Consider the following 26,221-nt stretch of genomic DNA (forward strand, 5'->3'; position numbering starts at 1 on the left):
TCAAGTTCATTTTTACTAGAAAAAGAATAATAGTATTTCTAGCAATATGAAGCTATCTTGTATCGTCCACTTCCTGTTTTCACCGGAAGTGGTGAAAATCTTTCAGCTGTCATGGCTGAAAAGAGGAAATTTTGGGGGCTGCCACTGCTGTTTTTATTAAAAGCTGTTGCTCTGCTACATTTATTCATTTGTCCGTTCACCAAAGTTGAAGAGAGCTTTAATTTACAAGCAGCGCACGACATTCTGTATCACAGACTTAACTTTGACAAGGTAAGTAGGTGTTATAGATGCAGGTACTTTAATTGTGCTAACAGCTAACTATGCACAGCACCAGTGAATGAAATAATTGTTTTCAAATCAAACATTCGTAAAAATGTTACACAAACCATAGAGACAGCACTTACATTAACACAATATCTATTATAGAGATTTACACATTTATAGCTTCATCATTTGTAGAAGGGGGAAATGGGTTTAAATGTAAAGTCCCAGAAACAGCCCCAAAATTAATACGAAGTCATGAGTAAACTGATAAACAGATATGACAAAGCTTGCAATGTTTACGAAAGCACTGTTTAGTCAGAGAAATTAATACTGAATTGTTCCTGTTGATCTATAAAATGTTATCTTTGTACTTTCAAGGAGTATAATTTTATCATTACCATATTAGCTAAAAAGGCCATTTCTTATTAAAAACTAAAATGAGTGTCAATTTTATTCGTATACCCCCAAAACATACAGTTAAGTCATTTTAAGGAGCCATTCATTTCAAGTCCTGTAATCACACCACATTGCAGTATGATGTCAGGTGTTTAAATCTTGTATTGAAATAGTTTAAAGTTTAATAAACAGATCTCAGGTTGAGATCCATTAAGCCACTGCTATGGAGCTGTATTAATGTCTTGCTGTTGTTGCGATCAGAGCTTGTCCTGTCCTTTCAGTATGACCACCATGAGTTCCCTGGCGTGGTGCCACGGACATTCCTCGGCCCTCTGTTTCTGTCCATGCTCTGCTCTCCTGTTGTGTTTTTGTCCTCTCTGCTGGATGCACCAAAGTTCTACACACAGCTGACAGGTATACTGCTAATATCTCACTAATTGGTACTTTTCAGACCACCGATATGTCAGAAACTATGTTGCCTATTTTTATTTAAAGCAGTTTCAACAAACCCATTCTCTTGATGTATTGTGTGCAGTCCGAGCGTCGTTGGGGTTGTGTGTTATTGGGGCACTATGGTACATGCAGAGAGAGGTGAGGAAGCAGTTCGGCTCTACAGTTGCGGGGCTCTTCTGTCTGACATGTGCTTCCCAGTTTCACTTAATGTTCTACAGCACCAGGACGCTCCCTAATGTATTTGCGCTGCCAATAGGTAGGTGTTGGTAATACTTATCACAAACCAGAGGCTGTGCGTGAAACTATCATTTTTCTGAGTAAATTTATCAGTGACATGATGACAGCATGTTTTTCTTCCAAGTTCTGGTAGCGTTCACGTCTTGGATGGCTCAGAAATACGGCTGCTTCATTAGCCTCTCTGCATTAGTCATCATTGTGTTCCGGTCAGAGCTCTGCATCTTCTTGGGTCTCATGTTATTGATATCACTGCTGAGCAGGAAGCTGGGACTGCTGCAACTACTTTACTATGCTGTTCCTGCTGGGATCTTCTCATTGGGTGAGTAAGACTGTACTCAATAAACAATAAAATGGCTAAAGCAGTATTTGATTTCCTTTTTCTTTTACAGCTTTGACAGTGGTCATCGACACTGTCTTTTGGAGGAAGCTTTTGTGGCCTGAGGGTCAGGTTTTGTGGTACAACACTATTCTCAACAAAAGCTCCAACTGGGGAATATCCTTTCATTGACCTGAGTATACTCCCCCATATGCCAAGCGATCACTTGTGTACTTACTTGAACTTCTTAACTGTCACTGACACTCACTTGCTCTACCCTCAGTTCTCCTTGACTCTCTTCTCCTCAGTAAACCTCACCCTTTCTTTGGTACTTTTACTCTGCTGTGCCTCGTGCCCTGGGCTGCACGCTGCTCTTCATCCCCCTCGGCCTCCTTGATAGGCGGATGAGGCTGCTTCTGCTACCCACCGTGGGTTTCATTCTCATCTACTCGCTGCTGCCCCACAAAGAGTTGCGCTTCATTATTTACACCTTCCCTGTGTTCAGCTTGGTGGCCGCCCGAGGCTGTTCTTTCATGTAAGTTGAAACATATTACCTCACTGCTTGCATTCAGAAATACAGGGTAGGAAATTATAATGACATGACCAAATATGACCCATAGAGTATAAAAATCATTTGAAGGAAGAGAACGTTGACTTGCTAAAGATGCATTTCTGAGTGCACAGCCAGCAGCAGCATACTGTATATGTTCTTAAAATAGATACAAAGTGGATATTTTCCACTTTTCATTCTTTGTGCTTTAGTTTGTGCAACTATCAGAAATCCTGGATGTATAAACTGGGCTCTGCGGTTGTGGTCGGCCAGCTGTTGATCAATGCAGTGTACTCCAGTATTTGCCTCTACGTTTCCCACCACAACTACCCAGGGGGCCGAGGAATGCAGGAACTACACAGGCTGTTGCCAGTTACAGCAGGTTGGAATCGCTTTCAACACATTATTTGTTTCTTGTACAAGAAGTCAGAAGCATGAGTAGTTCCTGTCACATTTAAGAGGAGCTAATGAATCAGTAGCTAAAATTGGATACTAATATAATCAAACATTGAAAGCATGCATAATTTTTTTGTCCAGAGAATGCAGTTCTTGTGTTTTTACACAACTCTTTTGTCACTTCAGATGTCTTTGTTCATATTGACACTTACGCTGCTGAAACTGGAGTTTCTCGCTTCTTGGAGCAGAACAGGAATTGGAGGTTTGTTTATTTTTTTATTCCAAAATTTTAAATGTATCACACCAAAGTCCATATCATCACTTTTGAAATGGTTCCTCTTACATTTTTTTAACAGATATGACAAACGTGAGGACCTGAGCATCACAGATCCTGAGATCAAAATGTACACACACCTACTCATGGTGGCTAATGTCACCAAGATACGGCTACTGCAGGACACTCACCAGCCTCTGGCCTTCGTAGAAGGTTACAGCAATATTGGCTTCAACATGTTTCACTTCCCTCCTTTCAGTGTGCGATTAGAGAGAAAAACTGTGCTGATGGAGAGAAAGACTGCAACTGGACAACCAAAAGAGTGACTTTAATAGGAATTACGTGTTGGATGAAGGAGTTAATTTTTAGGGTCCAAAACATGTGTTCTCAGTGGTTACACTGGAATCTTATGGGTATTATTCCATGTGTGAAAAGAGAAACACACGAATCATCTGTCACATCTGACTTCAAGTTGCATGGAGCCATCATGAATCTTTTTCTCTGTTAAAAAGGTTCTCTCTCTCACGCGAATGTGTAATGTGTTACATTTCCCTTGAAAATCAAGCGAAAAATGAAATGTCTTCTTGCAGACAGGTAAACTATTTCATCTTCTTCAGATAGTTTTGTATTTTTCCTTTACCTCAGGGTAGGATTTTGTATTTTGTAGAAACATGTTATAGATGAATAAAGCTGTAACTGAGTGAAAGAAACCAGATTCCTGAATTAGAAGTTTTATGTTACAAGCTTGCCCAAGTCTGTAAACTCCACAGTCTGAACATTAAAGTGCATCCCTAATTGATAACCAGTTTAAAAAAGAAATACTCTGTAATATTGCATTAAGGAAAACCTTTATTTACAAATGACCACAAAATTTGCATGGTTCCAGTCTCAATGCGAAAACATTTATCAAATTAGGTTCCGAAGTCATTTAATATAAAAATGTACAGTACATTGTTTTACTAAATAATAAACCCATAATTTAATCCCCTGGACATAAACTTAAATTGTGCTTAAGAGACAAATTTGTATGTTCCAAACAAACTGCTTATTCTGAAAATACAGCAATATTATACATAATCTTATTAAAAACATTTAAGCAAGTTAAAAAAGGTCTATTTCTAAATGACAGTACCATGAGCCACAAATTCACAATGAAAATTAAATAACATTAACTTAAAACATCTTTCAGTCACAGCATTTATTTTTGGGCCATGTTTTCATTCAGAAAACAACTCTGCATCTATCATGAATACATAATAATCAAAAAGCATCCTGACATGATCTGCTCAATTTAACAAAATATTTACAGCATTTTGACCTGAAGTAGTTCTGGATAAGGCACAAGGAGAGAGTAGACATGGAAAAACAAGAACACCAATTTACAAGCAAACACATTATCACCAACCCCTACAGCTAGAAAAACCCTCCCTCCCTGATACACTTTTGACTGAGACTTTTCATCACAACAGCTCCAAAGTGTTTTAACAGTAGTACACAGAATACAATAAAACCTTTAAATCTGGCCTTTGCATTGAGAATCAGTGTATAAATTGATATTTTACATTTTGCTCAACAGAAAACCCCCATTTCACAGCTATGCAACTTGGTCCTTGATAAAGGGTTTTCAAGTTAATGGTCAGCAATAATCAGTACTGAAAATAAATCAAAGGGAGGTTGACCTTGAGGAACAGCAGACCCTCCATGTTCTCCAGTGAAGGCCTGGGCTGATTTAGAGTACAGTTGACACTAGCTGTGCTGAACAGTGTCTCTGCTGGGACGATGCTAGGAGGGCAGCCCACGTAACGGGCAGCTACTTTGGCAAGATCAGGCCACAGGAACTTTTTCAGGTTCCAATAGTCGAGGGGGTCACAGCTTTGATCAAGTATGTCTTCCTCAAGGTACTCCAGCACTGCCAGCTCTGAGGACTTTGGCTTCTCCTCGTGTTTTATCTTTTGTCGGATGTCAGCCATTAAGGACCAGAGGTTGTCCTTGTTTGCATGGGAGGTTTTGGATGAAACAGGGGCCTCACTGCAGCCATTGGGCAGTGGAGGCTTAACTGCCACTGAGGTAGAAGAGGACAAGTCAAGTTCATGAATTAGATCTTGTTTACATCGCTCAGCTTCTTCCTCTGTGAACAATGAAGTCTTGTATCGTGGGTCCAGCATGGTCGCCCAGGTGTATCGTGGGTCATGCAGAGTTGCAGACATTTTGCTCACCATGGCTTCCTTCAGAGACCTGAGCATGTTGTCTATGCCCACAGTTTCATCAAACAGCAGGTCAATCTTTCTGTTGAGGATGTGAATAAGTGGTATGACTTGTCCCAGAGTGGCAGTGCGGTTGCTCATCTCCCTGTAGGCGACTTCAAAAGGTTTCAGTGCATTGCAGACTGACAGCATTACTTCCCACTGATCGCAGCTAATCATTTCCCTGAAATTGCACTCAATCGACATCTCGTCGATGGCTTTCTTCTGTTCCACCAGCCGCTCCAGCATTAAAAAGGAGGTTCTCCATTTGGAAGGAACATCCTGAATCAGTTGGTTCTCTGGCAGCTGGTGGGCCCTCTGGAGCTCAGCCAGCTTCTCCTTGGCCTTTGCTGAGCGGTGCACACGCTCACAGATCTTTCGTGCAATACTCAGAAGGTTCTGAACCATTCTCTGGCTCTTTATGGCTTCGCTAACAATGAGGTCTATAGTGTGTCCAAAACACTGCATGGTGACATGGCCATGATCCTCCAAGGTGTTTCTGATGGTGTTGTTATCAGTTACAATGAAACCCTTTTTCAGTCCTGATGAGGTGATCCAAGAATCCCACAGATATTCCAGCTGCTTTGGGATATCATGCATATCATGATCACAGTCTATTTGTGAGACACTTAGGAGAGCGGAGCAGTGAAAGTCCTGACCCTGGGGTCTGACACTTGACTCGTATGTCGCCCAGTGGGCACGAAGGGTCAGGTATTCCCTTGTCTGGCTACTGACCCAAATACTAGTTGTGAAGTGAACAACACCACCTTCAGCCTCTTTCAGGTGGGTCAGCACAACGTCCTTTACCCTTTCGTACATATCTGGTATGGCAGTGCTGGTAAAATAAGAGGAGGGTGGTAGACAATACTGAGGCTGGAGGTACTCAAGTAGTCTGTTCAGTCCAGTATTCTCTACCATAGCTGATGGCTGAAGATCCAGTGCGAGCATTTCTGCAATAAGTTTGGTTATTTTTTTGGCAACCGGGTGGTGTTCATCAAATCTTTCACGGTTCTGTTCCGTTTCATAAACAGAAGTGTCCATGAGCTCCTGTTTAACATGAATGTCAGCAGAGGGTGCATCACCTGAGATAGTATTGTTACTTTCAAGAACATGTCCATGAAACCTCTGCATGTGCCTGAAGAGACAGCTTGTACCGAGGTTTGTAGTCTTTTTGCCTCTGCTAATTGTGCGGCTACAGTGCAAACAAACCACCTTTGTGGGATCAGCAGGTGAAATGGAGAAATGGTTCCACAGTTTTGACGTCTTTTTGCTGAACACAGGCAGGGTTTGTGGCTTTTTCTCACTGGCAGGGCTCTCAGTTTCTTTGGTTGAAACTGCATCCGATGTGGTGAGATTGGTGTAGGGATGAGGGGAAGATTCCTTCTCGTCTGTGCTTTTTTGGTTTTTGAGGACATCAGGGTGGCGTCTCATAAGATGCCTCATCAGACAGCTTGTTCCAAAGTCACCCCGTTTCCCCCGACTGATAACACACGGACAGTAACGGCACAGTGCTTTTAACTGGTCAACTGGTGACACTATGAAATGGTGCCACACTTCAGATTTCACCCGTTTCATGATTTTCTTGTTTTGCTGGAAAACTGAATGATCCTGATTGAGGCTGGGGCCCTCAGAGAGGTCGCATGGTGACGAAGTCAAAGGTGTATCCTCCCCTTGAGCTTTGAAGGAGAGATTGAGAGAGGACTCATGCCCTGAGAGATGCATAACCTCATCAGATTCCTCTTTTATATCCATGCTTTCTTCCATGTTTTGGGGTAATTCATCTGATATGGTTTCTGGTGAGGATGGAAGATGGGGTGATTCCTTTTTTATTTCCAGTGGATCCTGTAGTTGTGTGCGGGACAATAGTGACGGTGGGTTTGTATAGGGTGGGGGAATGTGATTGCCCTGTCCATTTTCCTCAATGACAACCTCTTTGTGGGCTCTCCACATATGACGAATAAGACAGCTTGTCCCTAGATCTTTTCCATTTTTACCCCTACTGAACTCATTCATGCAATGGATACATACAGCTTTGGAATTGTCAGCAGGTGACAGGTAGAAGTGTTTCCATACAGCTGATCTCCGACGAGAACTCGAACCTTTAGGGGTCCCAGGAAATCGCTCGGGCCCTCCGTCTGACGTGTCTTCGAGGTTGTTTTCATTGGAATGTGAGGATAACAGTGTGCTGCCAACAGAGTCAGTCTTGGCATATGTGTCTAGTTTTGGTTCGACTTTGGGCAACACTTCTTTGGATGACAGATCTGAATTTTCGGCTGAGGAGGTGGACGGTGAAGTGTTCTTTGAGGCAGAAGAAATAATGCTTTTTGATAAGTCTCCATTTTTTGGTGAGTTTGGGGAGGGTGGTATCAAAGATGAGGCAAGGGAGCTAGTCAGATTATTTGAGGAAGCGTCTGCTCCATCTTGTAAAAGGACAGTGGGGTGAGCCCTTCGTACGTGCCTCATTAAACAACTTGTGCTGAGGTCTTTCTCATTCTTACCCCGACTGAACTCTTTCATGCAGTATAAACAGATTGCTTTGGTACTGTCTCGTGGTGATATGCAGAAATGATTCCATGCAGGAGATTTTTTCCTTGGGTTAGTATTACTCCTCATAGATGACAAAAGGCTCTGAGTGACAGCATCCATGGCAACATCATAAAGGGTGCTTGTGTATCCACTTAGTAAATTACTATAGTCTTCACCATCCCTAGTTACGAAAGGGCCAATTGAGCTACCAAATGCTAGCCTTTCATCATCCGGAGTTTCCTCCTCCATTCCATCGGCATCCCCAGTCTCCTCTTTGATATGTTGACTTTCTTCATTACCATTATCATACTTTTCACTCTCCATATTTCCCTCAGTGTCAGCATTCAGGCATTTGTTTGAAAGAGTGGGAGAAGCTGGGTCGGTTTCACTTGCTTGATCCGACTCCAACTGTTTGTCATCCTGAGAAGATAAATTAAATGAACCGGGAGAGTCTTTATCCAGTGTTATTGAGGAGCAAGCAGGCGATTTTGCATCCGCAGTCTCATGAGGGTTAATGCTGTAGGATTTGAACACATAGCCATCCTGGCCCTCAATTGTCAGGCAGGTTCCTTTTGCCTCTCTTTTTTTACTTTCTATGGAGCCGTTAGGTTCACTGACCACACCCTCACTCACGTGAGAGACCTTTTCCTCCCCATCCATGGCAGCAGCCCAAAGGTTTCTGTAGAATTGTCAGGTCTGCGTTGTCAAATGTAAGCAGTTTTTTCAGATGTAGTCATCGATAACGCAGTTATCAAGCAGGTGTTGTAATGAGTGTGTGGCAGTCTGAGACACAGGGTGCCTGCTTGTCCCTCTCCATTTATGACTTTAGTACTTCCACCTCTGTGCACACAACCTAGAGAGAAGATGAGGGGGGAAAAAAAAGTGATCAAAGTCTGTTTTTAAAAATGACAAGACTCCTAAACAATAGGTAATACAGATATTCAACAATAAAACACAAGTCCTGTATATAATATTTTAATTTTGCTTTTATTTTCTAAAACTGATCTAACCAGTCTCTATATACAAGGTTCGTCAGCAACAAATGTTACACTGACAATAAAAGTCACAACACCTGCCGTAAAATTAAGGCTTACAAAACTCTGCCCCTATTGACCACTTTGATTTTCATTTGAAAAACAACTCTGCGATAATAAACATGGCAATGCTGAAATGTGCTAGTTGGCAAACGCTGCCTGAACACAATATTAATTTTGGTTTCTGTGAGACTCCACTGTCTGATTTACATATTCAGGTTCAGCCCGGCCTTCAGGCGCTCTGGAGGATCCACATTCACAGCCAAAGGCTTACATTAGCAAGTAGCCAACTGGGAAATCGTAATCATTCATCAAGGGCAGGAACACCTCTCCGAGCTTCTTTCACAGAGCTGTTGCTCAAGTCAGCTTCCTGAATTGTAATACCCTGTTCTCATCACCACAAGTTATTCTCCTGCCAGCCTTTAAAACTGTATACCTGTACACAACTTTAATAAGGATTACAATACAGAGCTGTAGAGGTGTATTAAATGGAGTGGTGAAAATATCGGAAATTTCTTCAAATAGAATGCAAGAGTTAAACAAAACCACAATCTACAGCCTTCAAAATGACTTTTGAGTTGAATCATCAACTCTCTTAAGCACTTTAAACACACACACACACACACACATATATATATATATAAAATCTTCATGTAAGTAGTATTTAATGCAGGGCTGTTGCATTAGACTATATTAGTTTTAACTACATGTACAGAATAAACGGGTAAGTGGGTGAATATGAGGTGTGTTTAGTTATCAAATCTCTCAAAAGCCCCAGGTATTGGATCTGAATGTACAGTCTATCCATCATTATTTTGCTAATGTCAGTAAGAATTGTGTAAAAGTACAATCAAGATCAACCAGCTGTACATATAGCAAAAAATAATTAAGGGAAACTAACGTATTTGAAACATCCATAAAAACACACATGATCTACATTTAATTTAATTACATTTAAATTAAACTCTGCTTAGTTTAATTTTTTTAAATCTTTACAATACATGTACAAGCAGTATGGACAAAACCAAGCAGAGGGATACTGCACGTATACATACAGGACACATACTATTAAGCTCTGACAAATTTGCCTAAGTACACAAGTATCAACCAAGTGCGGCAACGTGTAGCAATCTCTAAGAAATGGTCCCACAAATTAACGTTCATTCAACTTCATCTATTCTCACGAATGTGGCCACCATAACCAATTATATCGTTGAATATTAACACATAACTTAAAATAATTACGCATCCAAAAAGAAAAGCAACGTTAATCCATTTCGTAAGTAAGCTGTGAAAAATAGTTTTTCCGGGTTTGGCTTGAGTGCTAGTCAGGAAGATGCGAGAGGACAGCAGAAAATTGCCAACGCTGAATCGCTTTCATGTTCACACAACACAGCAACTTGTAAATGGCTATCTTTATACCGGCTTTCACCCTCGCTGAACAACGGCTAACACAAACTTCTGCGACCCCCATACCATAAAATATTTGTAGTTATAGTGAAACATTTCTGGCATTTAAGCTACATCATCAGTAAACACCACAGTGGCTATCCTGGTGCTAACTGCGTTAGCCACAAGGTTAATAAACACTTAAAACAACGCACAGGTTCAACACTTCTGTCACAAGTACGTGTAGTACAAATATCCAAGACAATGTAACTTCTACAACTATTCCATTAACCTTGTAGTGGTCTGGGAAAAGCACTTGGTGAATTTCGGACCACACCACGATTGCTAGCTGGTTAGCTGCCAGCTAGGCCACACACAGGACATACTAGCTAACCTGGCGAGGCAGAACCCAGCCATGGAAACACACGAACCACACGGGATCCGAATCAGACCAGTACTCACCACGACGTCCTGCCCACATTACACCGTTCTCGGACATAAACATGTGGTCAGGATACTTACTGACAAGTATGACGTTGAGATCACTAGGTTTCGGCTCCTAAACAGTTAAATATGACACATTTGATTGATCCGGAGGGGGGTTCACTTTGTTGCTTTTGTCTCCTGGCTTGCTAGCCGTTCACGTTCGGCCGAAGCAGCTCCACACAGCGTCGGACGGAAGGAACATGTTTTAATGATGTCACCGGGCGCAGGGTCTTCACTATGGCGAGGGGGGTAATGCATTTAAGTAATATGTCACATAACACCATGATTTACTTTGATTTTTCTATGATTCATTTTAGTTATACGCGAAAATGACATTTGAGAAGTCTATTGTGGTATGCTATTTGATATATATATATATATAACAAGCGAGAACATGTAATTAACAGTAAAGGTTAATTAATGGAACGGTTACACGTTATTAGTAACCTCAATAATATTAATGATAATAATAGTAGTAGTTGTTGTAGTTGTAGTGTTATTTATATAATATATCCGATAGACGTATGTCCACTTTTTTGAACATTTGCTGAAAAACTGAAACTGAAAAAAAAATTAAACTCAGTGACTCGGTTTGCATGTTAACTGCATTTAACTTCGGCTACTAACTCAACTTGGAAAGAACCGACTGTTCGTTGAACTAAAGAACAAAATCGACATCACATACGGTAGCTTGTTACTACAAAATAATTACTGCTCACCCCGCACATGACTTCTGGGGTGTGTTGCATTCACAGTCTGAAGCAACGGTTCGAATTTCAAATAAGACCAGTATTATTTTATCATCCCAACGCGTTGTTACTGCTTTAAACCGATAGATTTCTTGTCCACAAGGAATCCGTATGGGGAGAAATGGTCACCAGGGTGGGGCATTCAGCAGTGGTTTGTTGTTGTTCTGCCTGTGTCCTGGCTGGCCTCTGTGACTAGAGGAGAAATGCTGAATCAATGGCCCAAACCATGACAGATAGACAAATCCATTTGAAAGTCATACCCATTGGTTGTGACTTAACACCCCAGTGCGTAGAGCCAAAACAGAGATGGGTACCACCTCATATAGTGCTACTGCCCCGATTCGCGCTTTGTTTGGAGCTTTGTTTGTGTACGGCTAGTAAGGTTTGACAAAGGCAATGCATTGATTGTGTGACAGATGGGCTTTTGTGTGAAATCTACGACTCACCAGCAACATGACCTCCAGCGTCACACGTAGAGTAGTGCGTACGGGTGGGAGTTGTCTGGTGAAACGCATTGTTGTGTTGGGGGATGAGCCGTTCGTAGTGCTGCTGCTGTTACTGCTTTTTGCTCCTGGTCGACTGTGGCTAACGATCGACTCAAACCTATGAATGGTCCACAAAGCAAATGATTGTATGTTTTCGGTAAATTTATTATCGAAACTTTGCAGGCACCAAGCAGGCATCTTTGTCTTTTATTAGTATCTGAAAAGATCCCAGTATCGCTCGTTGGATGAGAACATTGTGTGCGGAATTAGAGCCACTTAGCAGGCCGTATCGCCATTGCTTTGTAAGGCTGCTGGCTAGCTACCGTCTTCTTCAGCTAGCAAAACTGTTCGTCAATCCGAGGTATGTGGTTTGGTTTTCTATGCATTCTCTGTTTTGGGCGATGACCATAAGAAGGCATATTGTGCATCTGGAAAATACGTGTTTAATGTACACATTTGGTATGAATGAGCGAACGTTTTTTTTTTTAAAGAGCTCTTGTTTTGCTTGACGCCATTTGCTCCGTTTAAAGGGTGGCTAGCTCTTCTTGCTAGTTAGCTGGCTAGCTAATGTTATTGTTCGCAACTTGGCCACTCTGTCCTTTCGGAAAAGGCAATTGCATCTCTGCACCAAAAGGGCAAGTGCTAACTCCTGCGCAGTCTTAGTGGAAGTGCCCGGTGTGGCCGCCTCCCACCGCAGTTAAATGCCTCAGCTCATTGACAAATCTGTAACGTACAGCTGACTACTACATTACAGGTCGCAATATAGTTACTTTGGTTTGAAGCAGTAACATCAATCAAAGTTGCACCATCCTCTTCCCCTCTATATCAGCTGGTTAACCGTAAGGTTATTAATCTATAATGTGTTGAGATGACATAGTGTTAAACTTTTTTTTCTTGTGTTTTGGTCCAGAGGACATTTTATTAAGCTAGAATACATTATTACACTGTGTAAAATAGGTACCTTATTGTAGCAACTGTTATCATGGATACTTGTCCTGTCGTTGTGGGAAGCAGTTTAGGTTTTGTCAGTTACATTGCTGTTAGGTTGATTTGTTCTATGACAGTTGTAAGTAAGTGTGGACTACATCACATAATACTGTATAAGTTAACAACAACATCAACAACAACAATAATGATTATACCCTTTGTTTTTCCTTACACCTCAGTAAAATGTATTCACCCTCTCAGCCCTTGGTTTAACTTGCCTGACTGCAAGGATCTCTAACTCTTCCACCACACTCTGTCTCATCACAGCAACACGGAGCGTCAAGATGAAGAAGAAAGCTCGGCAGCACCGGGTTTCGGTGCCGCAGAGGCCCTCGTCTCCCATCAAGCCTTCTCCCAACAAGCAAATCCTGACTTATGCCCAGGCACAGCGTATGGTGGAATTCGATATCGATGGCCGCATCCATCGAATCAGCATATATGACAAGCTGGATGTGATCTCAGATGATGACCCCATGGTGCAGGAGATGATGGAGTGCACCAGCAATAAGGAGAATGCTGAGAAGCCACAGCAGCAGGTTCTTTTGAGGTCAGTCAGACTAAAAAACAACCAGGAGAAGAGAAACGCTGCACTGGGCATCACTGGTCATGGCGATGGCGGTGGGCATCATGCCAGTGTTAATGCTGGTCCAAAACTTCCAGAGCCTAAAATTCGTACAGTGGAATACAACCTTCCAGCAGTTCCTAAGCGTCCAGCTGCCTTTTATAAATACACAGAGAAGACAGAGGAAGAGCTGGATGAGGAAACAGAGTATGACATGGATGAGGAAGATTATGCTTGGCTTGATTTGGTCAATGAAAAGAGGAGAAGTGAAGGGGTCAGTCAGGTCTCCTATAATGTCTTTGAGTTCCTCATTGACCGCTTTGAGAAAGAGTTGTATCTGGAGAGCCTGGATCAAGACAGCGAAAAGCAAGCTCCCATTGATGAGGACGCTGTCTGCTGCATCTGCATGGATGGGGAATGTCACAACAGCAACGCTATCCTGTTTTGTGACATGTGTAATGTGGCTGTGCACCAGGAATGTTATGGAGTACCTTATATTCCTGAGGGCCAGTGGCTCTGCAGACACTGCCTCCAGTCGTCCACCCAGCCTGCAGACTGCATACTTTGCCCCAACAAGGGTGGAGCAGTGAAGAAGACAGATGATGATCGCTGGGGCCATGTGGTGTGCGCACTCTGGGTCCCAGAAGTCGGCTTCTCCAACACCACCTTCATCGAACCCATTGATGGTGTCAAGCACATTCCGCCAGCCCGCTGGAAGCTGACCTGCTACCTCTGCAAGGAGAAAGGTGTCGGCGCATGCATCCAATGCCACAAAGCCAACTGTTACACCGCCTTTCATGTTAGCTGTGCCCAAAAGGCTGGCCTCTTTATGAAGATGGAGCCAATCAAAGAGGTAAAAGAAACAGGTGAGCCCACAATCTCTGTAAGAAAGACAGCCTACTGTGGAGCTCACACACCTAATGGATGCGTAAGGAGGCCTCTTACAATCTATGATGATGCTAAACCCAAAAATGGACTCTGTAAGAAAGCGGACAAAGGCAAAGGTGACTGTAAAGGACAGTTGAAAGGGAAGCAGAAGAAGAAGAGTAAGAGCAAGAAGCCTGAGCCTGAACCTGAAAGTGAGGATGCAACCCCTGCTGCTGTGCCTACTTTTCCTGCTCACAGGTATACTTGAGTTGTGTTAACAATGGGAGGTGTGGGATTTGGTTAGTTGGAAGTGGCATATGGAGTTACATTTACTTATACAGTATTGATGCTTTGTGTCACAGTGTTAATATCGGAAAGAGTTTTTATGTCATTTCAAGGACGTATGTTTGTTGATGCACAGGCATTGGCCGCTGAAGAATTTGGGCATGTGACACTGGCAAATGTTTGCCTTAGGGACTTGCTTTAATGCATTTCTATTGAGTGCTAGTCAAATGTTTGTTTGTTGCTACTTTAATATTACTTTGAAAGCTGGCCAGCTTTTCTAAAAGAATATACTTGTGTCATTCTAGAAGATGCAAGGGACTCTTTTGACATTCTAGTTGTTGGTTGTATACATCTAACACTCATTTTCCGGCTCTTCTAGGTTACAAACCATTATGAACCAGGTGTCAATCCAAAAGAAGAAAGCTTTTGTTGAGCTGGTTCTGAATTACTGGACACTAAAGAGGCAATCCAGGAATGGGCTTCCCCTCATTAGACGCCTTCAAACAAGCCTCCAGTCTCAGAAGAATGCACAGCCGGTTTGTTCATCTGTCAGTCAACCACAGATGGCTTTCAGTCATAATTTTGCCCTGTACCAAAGTAATAGTAACTTTGGCTGGTTGAAATATGTTTTGTTAAGCATTTTACATTTCAGGGTTTGGCCTAATATGCTTTTCAACACTTTAGTTCTGCTGCTAAAACAATACTGTGTGTATACATGCTAGTTTATTGCTAAATATTGATCCGTGTGCCATAAAGTCACAGAAGATGGAGTTGAGGATGTATGGAAAAAAGAGTTTCTTTGGAAATGAGTGCATGATTTGCAATTTGGATCATTTTAGATTCTTTCATGTTTGTATGTATTTATTTTAATCTCAGTTTCTTCTCCAGGGTCAGAATGAGGAGGAAAACAGGGCACTGAAGGAGCAACTGAAGGAATGGCACCGCCTCCGACATGACCTGGAGAGAGCCCGGCTGCTGCTGGAGCTAATCCGCAAAAGGGAGAAGCTCAAGAGGGAAGAGGTATGAATATGAGGAATCAGTGGGTGCATGAGTGGGCTTCTGACTTGCCCTGTGGTCAGAGAAGTTCTGCTAAATAAGTGAGACTTTATGATCTTTTAATTATTTTTTTCTGTGTAATAGATTAAACAGCAGGAAACACTCCTAGAAATGCAGTTGACTCCATTCAGTATTTTGCTCAGAGCACTCTTGGACCAGCTCCAGTCAAAAGACCAGGCCAGGATCTTCACCCAGCCAGTTGATGTCAATGAGGTAAACCCTACACATTTTTTAAATGCTATTGTGTTTGGTCCATTGGCACACCTCAATGTCCTCCCACCATAAAAAAGTGAAGCCCAAATTTCCTGGATATGAGTGCTGCCATCTTGCGCAGATGATGTCATTCGGGAGCCTGAGACAGCACAGTAGTGATTGGGCAGTGGAACAGCGGGATTGAGTTCCCGCTCATACACTCGTCTGAACCAACGCTCAGCAGCCCTCAGCTGTCAATCATAACATATCATAACCCATAATCATAACCCCCTTTTTTTAATAATATCCAATAACTAATTAAAACTACATTTCTTAGAAAACTGAAGATTTGAACATACATCAATGTGACAACAATGACCTAAAATGACAGAACAGACAGACATTTTGCTTTGAGTTTTAATCTCAAGGAAATTCAATCGAACGCAACTGGACTTAGTTATTTGTCTTGGAAGACGTTTCACCTCTCATGGAGACCCAGGTATTTAACCTCTGTGGAGGCGTTCACATGGCCAGTGGTATCATAGGCTCGTTAGTGCCCTATTGTGCCAAACGACAGTCGTTGAGAGACTGTCTCTGAAGCCTCCATGAATGAGAATATTCACAGACTTTTTGAGTTTTTAGTTTGGTCCAGTCTGCTATGTGGAAGGGACTGGTTTTTGGATTTTACTGGAGCCAGCCAACAGGGGGCGATGAAGGTGTACTGTGTTTATTTTTGGGGAGCTCTCATGTCATCCATCATAGTATACAGCCTCTGGTTCGGCCACACAAACCTTGTGTAGTTTGTCCTTTGGATACTATAAATTCACCTATATCATTTATCTGTAGAAGAATATGATTACTAGCAACCTTATTTTTGCATTATTTAAGGGATGATTTTGTTTTGTGGCTGTTCTAGGGGTGGACTTTATCTTAGTCTGTGGCGCTGTTATTTGTTGTGTGCAAAAGCTGAAAATTGAAAATTATAGCATTGTAGGAGGGAGCTCCACGAAGAAAAAACAAATACACACTTCCTGTTTGATAAGGCTACAAAGCAGACTTCCTGGTTTGTTTTTCAACACATCCCTTTGAATTTTGCTGTTGTGCTATTGCCAGGATAAAAACACACTAACAGGAATACTTTGAAATAGTGGCATGGATGGATGAAAAGGTGCACTCGAACACACCAGCAAACAACTACATGCTCTTATGTTTCACATTCTGATCACACGGATTCAGGTCATTAACCATGTGACTTCCTCTTGAGGTAAATGTGTAATCTGAGTGCACAGTTCACTGGCACAACACCGTAAAAGGCAAAGGGTCATTCAGTTGAATGCCCGGCTAGTCGGTAGAGCATGAGACTCTTAATATCAAGGTCGAGGGTTCGAGCCCCATGTTGGGCGTTCAGCTCTTGCTTTTGAATCTGATTCTAGTAGATTATTAATTTTCTTGGTTAGCAAAGAATGTGTGGAAAGTTTTTGTGTTGACATTGAAACCTTTAAGTTTTAACATACTAATTATGTGGGGAGAAAAAGTGATTAGTATTGATCATGTCTCGAAACATTTTAGATAATGAGTAATTTTAAAGTAACCCATTGTGTTTCCCATAGGTGCCCGACTACCTTGACCACATTAAGCACCCAATGGACTTTTCCACCATGCGACAACGCATCGATGCACAGGGCTACAATAACTTGGAGCAGTTTGAGAATGACTTCAACCTTATTATTGATAATTGCATGAAATATAACTCAAAGGACACGTATTTTTACCGGGCTGCCGTTCGCCTCCGAGACCAGGGCGGGGCCCTGCTTAGAAAGGCCCGGCGAGATGTGGAGAAAATCGGCTTCGACACAGAAACTGGCATGCATTTACCTGAAGCTCCTGAAATTAAAGCCCCACCATCCTTTTCTTGGGAGGACGGTAAGAGCTGTAGGAAAGACACATGCCTCTTTAACTTGTTGAAATGTGCTGAGCTGTTACAGTCCCTTACTGACTAATTAAATTTCTCCTTAGTGGACCGCCTACTAGTGCCAGCCAATCGGCAGCATCTGTCACTGGACAAGCAGTTGCAGCAGCTCCTGGAGAAGTTTGACCTGACCTGTGCCATGAAGTCCAGCCCCTCCCGCAGCAAGCGTCTGAAGCTGCTCAAAAAGACCATCAATGACGTGCGCAATGAAATGAGCCTCAGGAGAGTCCTCCCCTCCCACCACCACTTGGTTTCTTCCACAATCCCCTCAACATCTGCATCATATTCATTAGCTGCCTCCTACCCAGAGCTGGCTAAATCAAAAGAAGAGAGATCGAAGCCCAACGGACATTTCCCTGATGATGAGGGTATGTATAGCTCTGGCTTCATTAGAAAGTGACTTTTTTGGTTGATGCCTTGCTTGTCAAACAGCCTCTGTTGTTGTGAAGAAAGCCAGATGTCTTTAATAGCCTGAAGTGCAGGTCAGAGTTCGGAGATTAGCCTCAGAGAGCAAAGTTTAATGCCGTACTCCACACCTTGTTTGTCTTTGCTGCTCGTTTCATTCCAGACCTATGAAGTGCCGTCCACATCTCAGATTTTTTTTTGCGATTCAAAGAAACAAAACGGCTGTTAAGTCTGGTTATCAGGCTACTTTAACACAAAATCACGAGTCTGTTGTTTAGGGGAAATTTGGTAAAAAGTTCCTATTATTTTGGAAAGCAAAGCCATAGGTGTGAATCAACAAAACCAAAACCATCCTAACTATGTCATTAACTAAAACCATTGAATGTTAATAGGATTATTGGTGATAATATTACTTTTTAATGTCTAAAAGGTGACATTGGGCCATACTTAAGTATAGTTGTTGCACCGGTAAAGTTTATGTATGACAGAGACAGCAGATTTCTTGTTCATATGGCACCATAGATTTAAGTCTCACGAACGTCATTCTGACTGTGTGACAGAGGGTTGCTAAAACTGAAAATTCATAGTGACACACAAAACCTTTTGTAAATTCCTAACAAGTAACAAGTTTATGACCGCATGACTGTGATTGTTGTGTTCTAGCAGTAAAGGAAAACGTGTTACTTGTGTCTCTCAGTGGAGCTGATCTCTGAATAGATAGTGTTATAATGAGCTTGTGTGGGGAGAAGAGAAATGGAAAAGTAATTTTTCTCTCATTTTTTATTTATAAATGTGCCTCAGTCCCATGCTAAACAGCGCCTTGTTTTACTTTTGTGACAAATCCAAAAGCCATATGATAATGTCAGCATTTTTGCAAAGTGTGGGTGCGGTTGATTATAGTGTTATACTGTAGGTCATATTTCCTGTCTTTGTGATTTTGTTATATTGTATATGTTTGTACTTTATATGAATCAAATTTTTGTCCTTCTAAAAGAGCATGTCAAAGATTTTATGTTGTTCTGACATTTTGGACAATGCTATGCTTCCAACTTTGTGGCAACAGTTTGGTGAACGCCAAACTGTCCATAAAGACATGGTTGGATGAGTTTGGTGTGGAAGACTTTGACTGGCCCACACAGAGTCCTGATCTCAGGAAGAGGCAGAATAATGTTGGCTGTGGGGTCAAAATCACAACTTTTTCTCTTCTTCCTTGTACAGGAGACAAGTCCCTTCCTCCTAAATTGGAGCTTTCAGACTCCATCCCTCCCCTCATCCACTCAGACGCAGACCCAGAGCCTCCCACCCTCAAACCAATCGATGCCGCCCTAGACTGTGAAGACAAGGCTCACAGCAAGAGCATCAGATTTGACAGGGAAATACCAGACCTGCTCTCCTCTACCCCGCACCTCAACGGCTACTCCCATGATAGCCTCCAGAACTCTTTGATGGACGGAGACGTGAGCGTGGTGGCCACGTCGACGCTCGCCGAGCCCACAGGCACGGTTAACCGCCGCACCGCCGTTCTCTTCCGCAAGTCAAAGGCTTCCAGTCTCCACAAGCCGTCGATGGGCGGAGACGATTCTACTGATGAAGTGGATGGAAAAGATGAGGGCGGAAAGGAGGAGGAAGATGAAGACGGCGCACAGCTGGGATCCAAATCCTTCCTGTCAGTGGTCATACCCAGACTAGAGACGCTACTTCACAGCAAGAAGAGGAAGCGTAGCGGCAGCAGAGGCAGCGAGGAGGAGGGAGGAGGGCATGAAGAGGAGGGAGAGTCCCCTGTGAAACGACTCAACACTGGTAAGTAGTGCACAGAGAAGAGTACACCGGAAAAATCAGCAGCTGTGTGTCACTGGCTGTGACTTTTTAATGTGCCATCGATATTTTTACTGTCTCAAGCATTGTCACAGTTATCTGCATGGCTAAAGGATTCTTTGAGTTAAAACGTGTTGGAATTAAAATGACATTTCTTCAAGGCTCTAATTAAATTAGCACAGCGGTATTTAGCTCTGCTGCCAAACCCTGGAACTGTCAGTGCAAACATCACATTGAGCTGTTACACAGCTTACGAGTGATCACAGCCACCTGTTTACTCTTTTACATGAGTTACATAAGACTAGAAGTTGATTGAACAGCCTATAGCCCATACAGACACACACACGTTCTCCAGGATTGGTTTGGATACATATTCAGGCGTTTGTATTTGTAGTGCCAGCAGACTTAGAGGTTGAAGAAGCAGACTGTGCCCTTGTGCAAGGCACCTAACCCCGCAGCTGCTCCCCAGACGCCTTATATGGCAGCTCACTGCTCCTGTGTATGTTTCACTGCATGATGGGTTAAATGCATTTCAGCGTGTGTATAAATCAATCAATAAATAAATAAATACTGACAATGAAGTTTGAAGTTTAAAAGAAGTTTAAAGTTTAGTGTTGTTAGTTATAAATCTTTTTCCATGATGTTGTGTCTCCTGTCAGGTCTGTCCAGTGGTTTTCTGGAGGTGGAAGAGGAGAAAGAAGTAGAAGCCTCTAACAGAGCCAGTAGACCTGTGGAGCCACGAAGACGCTGCGCCTCCGAGTCCTCCATCTCCTCATGTAGCAGTCTGCCAGGAAGCACCAGGTAGTCCACCACATATAAGATGCGAATTACTTTTGATTTGACTTGGAAGCATTTGTCTGTTGTTCAGTTAGCGAGTCGTCCAAAACTTTGGTCCCTGCGGACATCAGCACCAGATGTTTTGTTTTTAAAATTCAGTTATCCTATTTGTTTCTAGCACTATTCTCAGTCTTCCAAAATGTGGGAAGGGGAAACCCGCCCTGGTCCGGAGAAACACTGTGGATGATAAGAGCGAACTAATCGCTTGCATTGAAACCGGGAATTTTGCAAAAGCTGCACGTATCGCCGCTGGTAAGTTTGTCTCATTATGGCCAAAACACACTGCCGCCGAAAGCGCATGTCAAAACAGCCCCCTGTTCCTCGCCATAGCTCACTGACGCAGCACTTAAAATCACTTTCCTATTTCCAGCCTTGCTACCCCTGAAAAATGCGTCGTTTTCCAGGGAAATAAAAGTTTTGTACTTCAGTACATTTTTTCTATAGTTTTGACTGTTTCAGGTGAGCCTGTATCAACAAGGCAAACAGGTTTAATAAATAAATACACTGTGCTGATGTGGCTCTTCCTCTTCCTTCGCCTTCTCCTTGCTGTCATTCACTCATGTCTGCTGAACAATGTGTGTGGTCTTCCTGTTGGCGCACTGCAGTGCAGCACTTCCTGTTGGTGCTAGGGGTGGCATCCGATGCACATGGTGCGGCAGTGTGTTTTTGGCTTAATGTGTCTGAAGAATCTGCATGTGTGTGTTAGCATTATGTACACAGAAGACCTATTTTACCTACCATTTCAAACATACAGGTTTTTCTTAGAGTGAATATATATAGTGAATTGATATTTAATTGATCTTTTAAATTTCTGTGCTTCAGTTCTACTCACAGTTTTTAGTCTATACTGATAAAAAACAACTAAACACAATTTGCAAGGAGAGTTGTTCCCTGAAAGGAAATCTGACACCTTAAAATTGATCATCTTATCAAAGAAAGCATTAAATATTAGAAAACAGTATGTTTACCCACAGTAAAATCTCCCTGGATTGTCAAGTAATTTCTTCTTGTGTATCAGCCAGTATATGCATTGATGCTGCTGTATTAACATGTGAAAAGTGAAAAGATGATATTTATCGTAGCCTATTGCACTCCAGTAATCAGTATGGCCAGTAAGTTGATGTGAACACTTCCATATGTCTGCAAGTTATGTAAAATCTTGAACTGTCTTTAATTATGGTGTGAAAACTACAGAATTCGCAGAGTTCTTCTACGTTTCCTGTCGAACTAAAGAATTGGACTCATATTTCATTCTAGCTTCAGCATCAGTACAGCGTTCAGAGTGTAATTTGAGACTTGCAGACACTGGGTATTCATATACTTATAAAATAAAGCAGGGTTGGAAATTAACAGCAGCTACCAGCCAACATCTTGTGACTTTTGGCAGTGACTGGTGAGCATTTAAACTGTGGCTGCCATCATGGCATGTAACCAGTCAGCATCTGGACAATCTTCCCTCAACTGAAATTCATCTCTGGCTAATAAAATGCTAAAAGTGGCTTGTGCAGTTTAATATCTGTCATTCACTGGTAGCTGTTACAGGGGGACAAGTTAATTTCCCTCCCTGACCTGCTGTGTGCTCCTGCACTTACAGATTGGCTTTGGAAATGTGTTTCTGTCTGTGTTTGAACCCACACATAACTTGTTTGGTGTTGTTCCCGCTTCTATAGAGGTTGGCAACAGCAATATTTGGATGCCCGCTAGTGCTGCAACAGTTGCATTGGAACCCCTAAAGCTAGTTTGGGCCAAATGTAGTGGATACCCTTCCTACCCTGCCTTGGTGAGTGTTTGTGGGAGAGAAAGCATGACAATCATTGACTTTTTTTTTAATTCTGTTGTTTCCTTGTCATGTTTTCACACTGAGACACACTGGAAGCTAATTATGACACTCTTGTCCCACAGGATGAAGCTTTAGTTTTAGTACAGCTGTGCGTTTTGGTTTTCAGTGGACAGTTGTGGGGAGGGGGGAAGCCCACTTTTCCAAGTCTCCCATTTTTCCTCTAGGTGGCAGCCTTTCATTGTTAATCAGTTTAATTTAACCTTATCGTGAAAGGACAAATGAGGAGAAGAATCCAGTGTGCATGTATTTGTATGTGTGTGCAGTGCAGTATAAACATCCTTACCATATGCCTGAGTGATTCCTGAGTGTTTGCCATGCGTTTGCATTCATGAGCCTGTGTGTCTGAACCCCCCCCCCCCCCCCCCCCCCCACTCCCCCACCTCCCCCACCTCCCCCACCTCCCCCGCTGTGTGTAGATCATCGACCCTCACATGCCGCGTGTGGGCTGCCAGCACAACGGGGTGTCCATCCCCATGCCCCCCATGGACGTGCTCCGCATTGGAGAACAGATGCAGTACAAAGCCGAAGAGAAACTCTACCTCGTCCTCTTCTTCGACAACAAGCGCAGCTGGTGAGTGCCACTGTCTGTGGGAATGATTTAAACTGACGGCAGGTTTCTACAAGGGTAAACCTGTCAGCCTGTCTGATCATTATTCTCCTGTGGCTACGTGACATCGCTTGTCAAGAGACAACAAAATGGCTCTCGTGGAAAATTTCACCTGGACTTCAGTCATTAGGAAAATGTTATTAACAGTGATAGTGCTGCTGGCTTTTTATCTGCTGCTGAAAGAATATTCCACATCCCCATATTGCCCTTCATCCCCAGTCAGTTCTATTTTTTGTCTTGGCACACATTTAATGATTTTTCATCCTTATTTTTCTGTAAGAAACATAACAGAAAGCCTTGCACACTGCACATGACTCAAATGCACAGTAGCAAGTTTCAGGACTGCTGTTACTTTTTCTATTTCTGGCACTATTAAGTTTGAACACCAGGAACTGAGGTTGAAGCATTTACTGATGATTTTGTCACCATATCCCTGCAAAAATACCTGCAGAAAATCTGTCATTTCTTTTTTTTTTTAGCGCCTTTGCCAGTGTTGGAACAATTAATTATTAAAGTAATTGAGAAAAAATTTCATATGTTTGCTGATTGTAGTTTTTCCAAGTTCGATGATGATTTACTGCTTTTCTGTTTTAGATTATTGCATATTGAATATATTTAGGGTTTGTACTGTTGGTACAACAAAACATGCTCTTTACTGTTTTCAGTTTCACAGGCCAACAGTTTATCAAAAAATAAATGAACTAGTTGAAATATTTCTTGTGAAAGAGCACTGTATTCCTGCAAAATACAACCTCTAAATCACATTCAAGCTGTGCAGGTGTTCTAATGTAGATGCTATCTTTTGCCCTTCAGGCAGTGGCTTCCTAGATCCAAGATGGTTCCTCTGGGAATGGACAAGACCATAGACAAGATCAAAATGATGGAAGGACGCACGTCCAGCATTCGCAAGGCTGTCCAGATCGCCTTCAGCCGCGCCATGAACCACCTGAGCATCGTACAAGACGAGCCAGTCAGCGACCTCAGTGACGTGGACTGATGGAAACCATTGACTCTCTCTGCCCACACACGCGCGCACATGCGCACACACACACAGAAACTTGTACCTCTCCTGTACCAAATACGTTCCTTCCTCCAGCCCCTCCCCACCCCCATCTGTATCTCTGTCTCTGCCGGAGACTCAAATGTTTACTGGGCACCTGCTGTAACAGGTGGTGCCTCTTCCTCATCCATTCCTACTCGCACACTCCTACCATGTGCCGATGAGATACGGCTGCTGCTGAAATGAATGTGTCTATCTTCTCCTCTCCACCTCCACCTCCAAGCCTGGAGACTGCTCTTTTCTTGTTTATTTTTAAATCCATTGCCTCACTCCATTCATCCATCAATCATTTCAAGGCAAAAAACCCCCCCCAAAACATTGGGGCATTTTGGTAGCCTTACCAACTGCATCTGTAGTGTCAGAACTTAACTCTGACCGTCACATTTTTAGCTGTGGATGATATTCAACTCGTTTTGTTATTTTGGCAGGTAGCCAATCATCATTTCTGTTAAAAGTTATTAAAAATTAAGCATTTAGTAGCTAGCAAATTAGCTAAAGTGGAGAAAAATGTATGTCTCCTTTTTTTTCTTGCATCGAATCAGTTGTAGCCAAAGCCTAGATTCATTTCAAGGTCACATTTACATACCTGTCATCTCCATTTGCAATCACCTTCCTTTGTATTTAAGCTGTAAATAATCTGTACAGTTGCCGGACACTAACTTATTTTGTAGTTTTGACATAAATGGGTACTGTACAGGAGTTTTCTTAGTATTTATACTTGATGCATTCTATTTTGACAGTGCTGTGTGATTGAGAAGACTAAAAAAAAAAAAAGAAGCCTTAGTGTTAAGGAGATTAGGGCTAAAATGTCATGTTTCTGAAGAGTATGAAAGTATTCCCTTTTTCATTTTTTAAGTTATTGAAGTTTATAATCGTAAGCTTCCATTTGGCATTAATCTTTTTGTATTAAAAAAAATAGTTTTACTTTTGTTCATATATTTATATGATTTGAACATACAGTAATACAGTATGTAAGAAGTCTCTGAAGCTCATACAGGCAGTCTGATGTTGTGAACCTATGTTGTTCTCAAGAAACCAAAAATGTTGCTACCCAGAAATTTTTTGGTGATTCATTTTCTGTGTGATGTGTGAAACTGTCGCCAAAAACGAGAAAAAAGAAAACAAACAAACAAAAAAAAAACAAGCAAAGTGTATTTTTATGTGATACATTGGACTGTTACTTGGTTTCGCTGTAGTCGTAGGGAAATGTGCCTACGTTAACTTATTGTAAAGTACTCGCATTACTTTATATTCAAGGAAAGGACGTGCAAACTGATTGTGGTAAAGTGGCACATTTTGTGGTGGATACATGCCTTCTTTTTAAGTAACCTTTTCTAACTTTTTTTGTAGTAGTAGATTTCAAGACATTTCATTTTATACTGTTGCCTATTTTTTTCTGGGTAGCATTGGGTAGTTTTGGTATATTAATTTTGTACTTAACTGTAGTAGTTTTTTTAATCAGGTCATAAAAATGTTGCTGGGACTGTTTTTTGTAACGAAGCAAAAATAAAACAAATATGAAAAAATGTGTCTCAGTTTTTTTAATTATTATTATTATTTTGACATATCTGGGGCACAAGAGGGACTCATTCTCCTTCATGGCTGGCAGTTTGCTTACACTAATTCAACCTCCTACCTGCCATATGGCACTGTACCCTGCTCATATACTCAGCTGATCATTGTCTGCTTAAATTCAGTATGTACATGTGTCCTATAGGTTGCCAGCTATATAAAACAGGCTGCAGAGAAGGATCAGCTTATGAACTGTGACAGGAAATGTCGCTTTATCGCATGACCCAAACGTGATCCAGCCAGTCTTTTGCACACTTTTCTGATTAATGGTGAGGTCAGTACTCAAAAAGTCTATTACAGGATTTACAGTTGACGGAGTCGGCGGAGGGTTTTTATCCTACCACCTTTTTTGTTTAATATTATTTTTAT

General features: G+C 42.0%; 3 protein-coding genes across 7 annotated transcripts; 2 read left to right on the plus strand and 1 right to left on the minus strand.

Moving 5' to 3' along the window:
• The first annotated feature begins 78 nt into the window (after positions 1-78).
• alg12 (ALG12 alpha-1,6-mannosyltransferase) lies at positions 79-3,601 on the plus strand. Its single transcript, XM_046378411.1, has 9 exons — positions 79-270; positions 942-1,074; positions 1,196-1,369; positions 1,475-1,669; positions 1,740-1,843; positions 1,978-2,201; positions 2,429-2,598; positions 2,799-2,874; positions 2,969-3,601. The coding sequence occupies exons 1-9, from the start codon at positions 112-114 to the stop codon at positions 3,210-3,212; spliced, it is 1,479 nt and encodes a 492-aa protein (XP_046234367.1). The 5' UTR covers positions 79-111; the 3' UTR covers positions 3,213-3,601.
• Positions 3,602-3,717: 116 nt separating this feature from the next.
• Positions 3,718-10,737, minus strand: zbed4 (zinc finger, BED-type containing 4). 2 transcript variants are annotated; one of them, XM_046378405.1, is made up of 2 exons: positions 10,601-10,737; positions 3,718-8,508 (listed from the first exon to the last, which is right to left on the minus strand). In XM_046378405.1, the coding sequence occupies exon 2, from the start codon at positions 8,313-8,315 to the stop codon at positions 4,533-4,535; it is 3,783 nt and encodes a 1,260-aa protein (XP_046234361.1). In that variant the 5' UTR covers positions 8,316-8,508; positions 10,601-10,737; the 3' UTR covers positions 3,718-4,532. The 2 variants fall into 2 exon arrangements, with proteins under 2 accessions (XP_046234361.1, XP_046234362.1); XM_046378406.1 differs by having other exon boundaries at positions 10,541-10,652.
• brd1a (bromodomain containing 1a) lies at positions 10,676-25,097 on the plus strand. 4 transcript variants are annotated; one of them, XM_046378408.1, is made up of 13 exons: positions 10,676-10,813; positions 13,053-14,472; positions 14,879-15,047; positions 15,388-15,519; positions 15,640-15,768; positions 17,358-17,670; positions 17,764-18,084; positions 19,340-19,921; positions 20,596-20,737; positions 20,892-21,025; positions 22,444-22,553; positions 23,030-23,184; positions 24,034-25,097. In XM_046378408.1, the coding sequence occupies exons 2-13, from the start codon at positions 13,070-13,072 to the stop codon at positions 24,215-24,217; spliced, it is 3,774 nt and encodes a 1,257-aa protein (XP_046234364.1). In that variant the 5' UTR covers positions 10,676-10,813; positions 13,053-13,069; the 3' UTR covers positions 24,218-25,097. The 4 variants fall into 4 exon arrangements, with proteins under 4 accessions (XP_046234364.1, XP_046234365.1, XP_046234363.1 ...); XM_046378409.1 differs by lacking the exon at positions 10,676-10,813 and adding an exon at positions 11,191-12,159 and having other exon boundaries at positions 12,965-14,472; XM_046378407.1 differs by lacking the exon at positions 10,676-10,813 and adding an exon at positions 11,193-12,159.
• The last annotated feature ends 1,124 nt before the right edge of the window (positions 25,098-26,221 follow it).

This window comes from Scatophagus argus, chromosome 22 (assembly GCF_020382885.2).
Source record: "Scatophagus argus isolate fScaArg1 chromosome 22, fScaArg1.pri, whole genome shotgun sequence".
Classification (NCBI taxonomy): domain Eukaryota; kingdom Metazoa; phylum Chordata; class Actinopteri; family Scatophagidae; genus Scatophagus; species Scatophagus argus.

Excerpts from the sequence above, each read along its gene's own strand:
- brd1a (XM_046378408.1), top strand. The coding sequence starts at position 13,070 with ATGAAGAAGAAAGCTCGGCAGCACCGGGTTTCGGTGCCGCAGAGGCCC. Across the intron at positions 15,769-17,357 it reads AGCCAGTTGATGTCAATGAG|GTGCCCGACTACCTTGACCA; the intron begins GTAAACCCTACA and ends TGTTTCCCATAG. Across the intron at positions 23,185-24,033 it reads TTCGACAACAAGCGCAGCTG|GCAGTGGCTTCCTAGATCCA; the intron begins GTGAGTGCCACT and ends TTTGCCCTTCAG.
- alg12 (XM_046378411.1), top strand. The coding sequence starts at position 112 with ATGGCTGAAAAGAGGAAATTTTGGGGGCTGCCACTGCTGTTTTTATTA. Across the intron at positions 1,370-1,474 it reads TGTATTTGCGCTGCCAATAG|TTCTGGTAGCGTTCACGTCT; the intron begins GTAGGTGTTGGT and ends TTTTCTTCCAAG. Across the intron at positions 1,844-1,977 it reads ACAAAAGCTCCAACTGGGGA|ACCTCACCCTTTCTTTGGTA; the intron begins ATATCCTTTCAT and ends TCTCCTCAGTAA.
- zbed4 (XM_046378405.1), bottom strand. The coding sequence starts at position 8,315 with ATGGATGGGGAGGAAAAGGTCTCTCACGTGAGTGAGGGTGTGGTCAGT.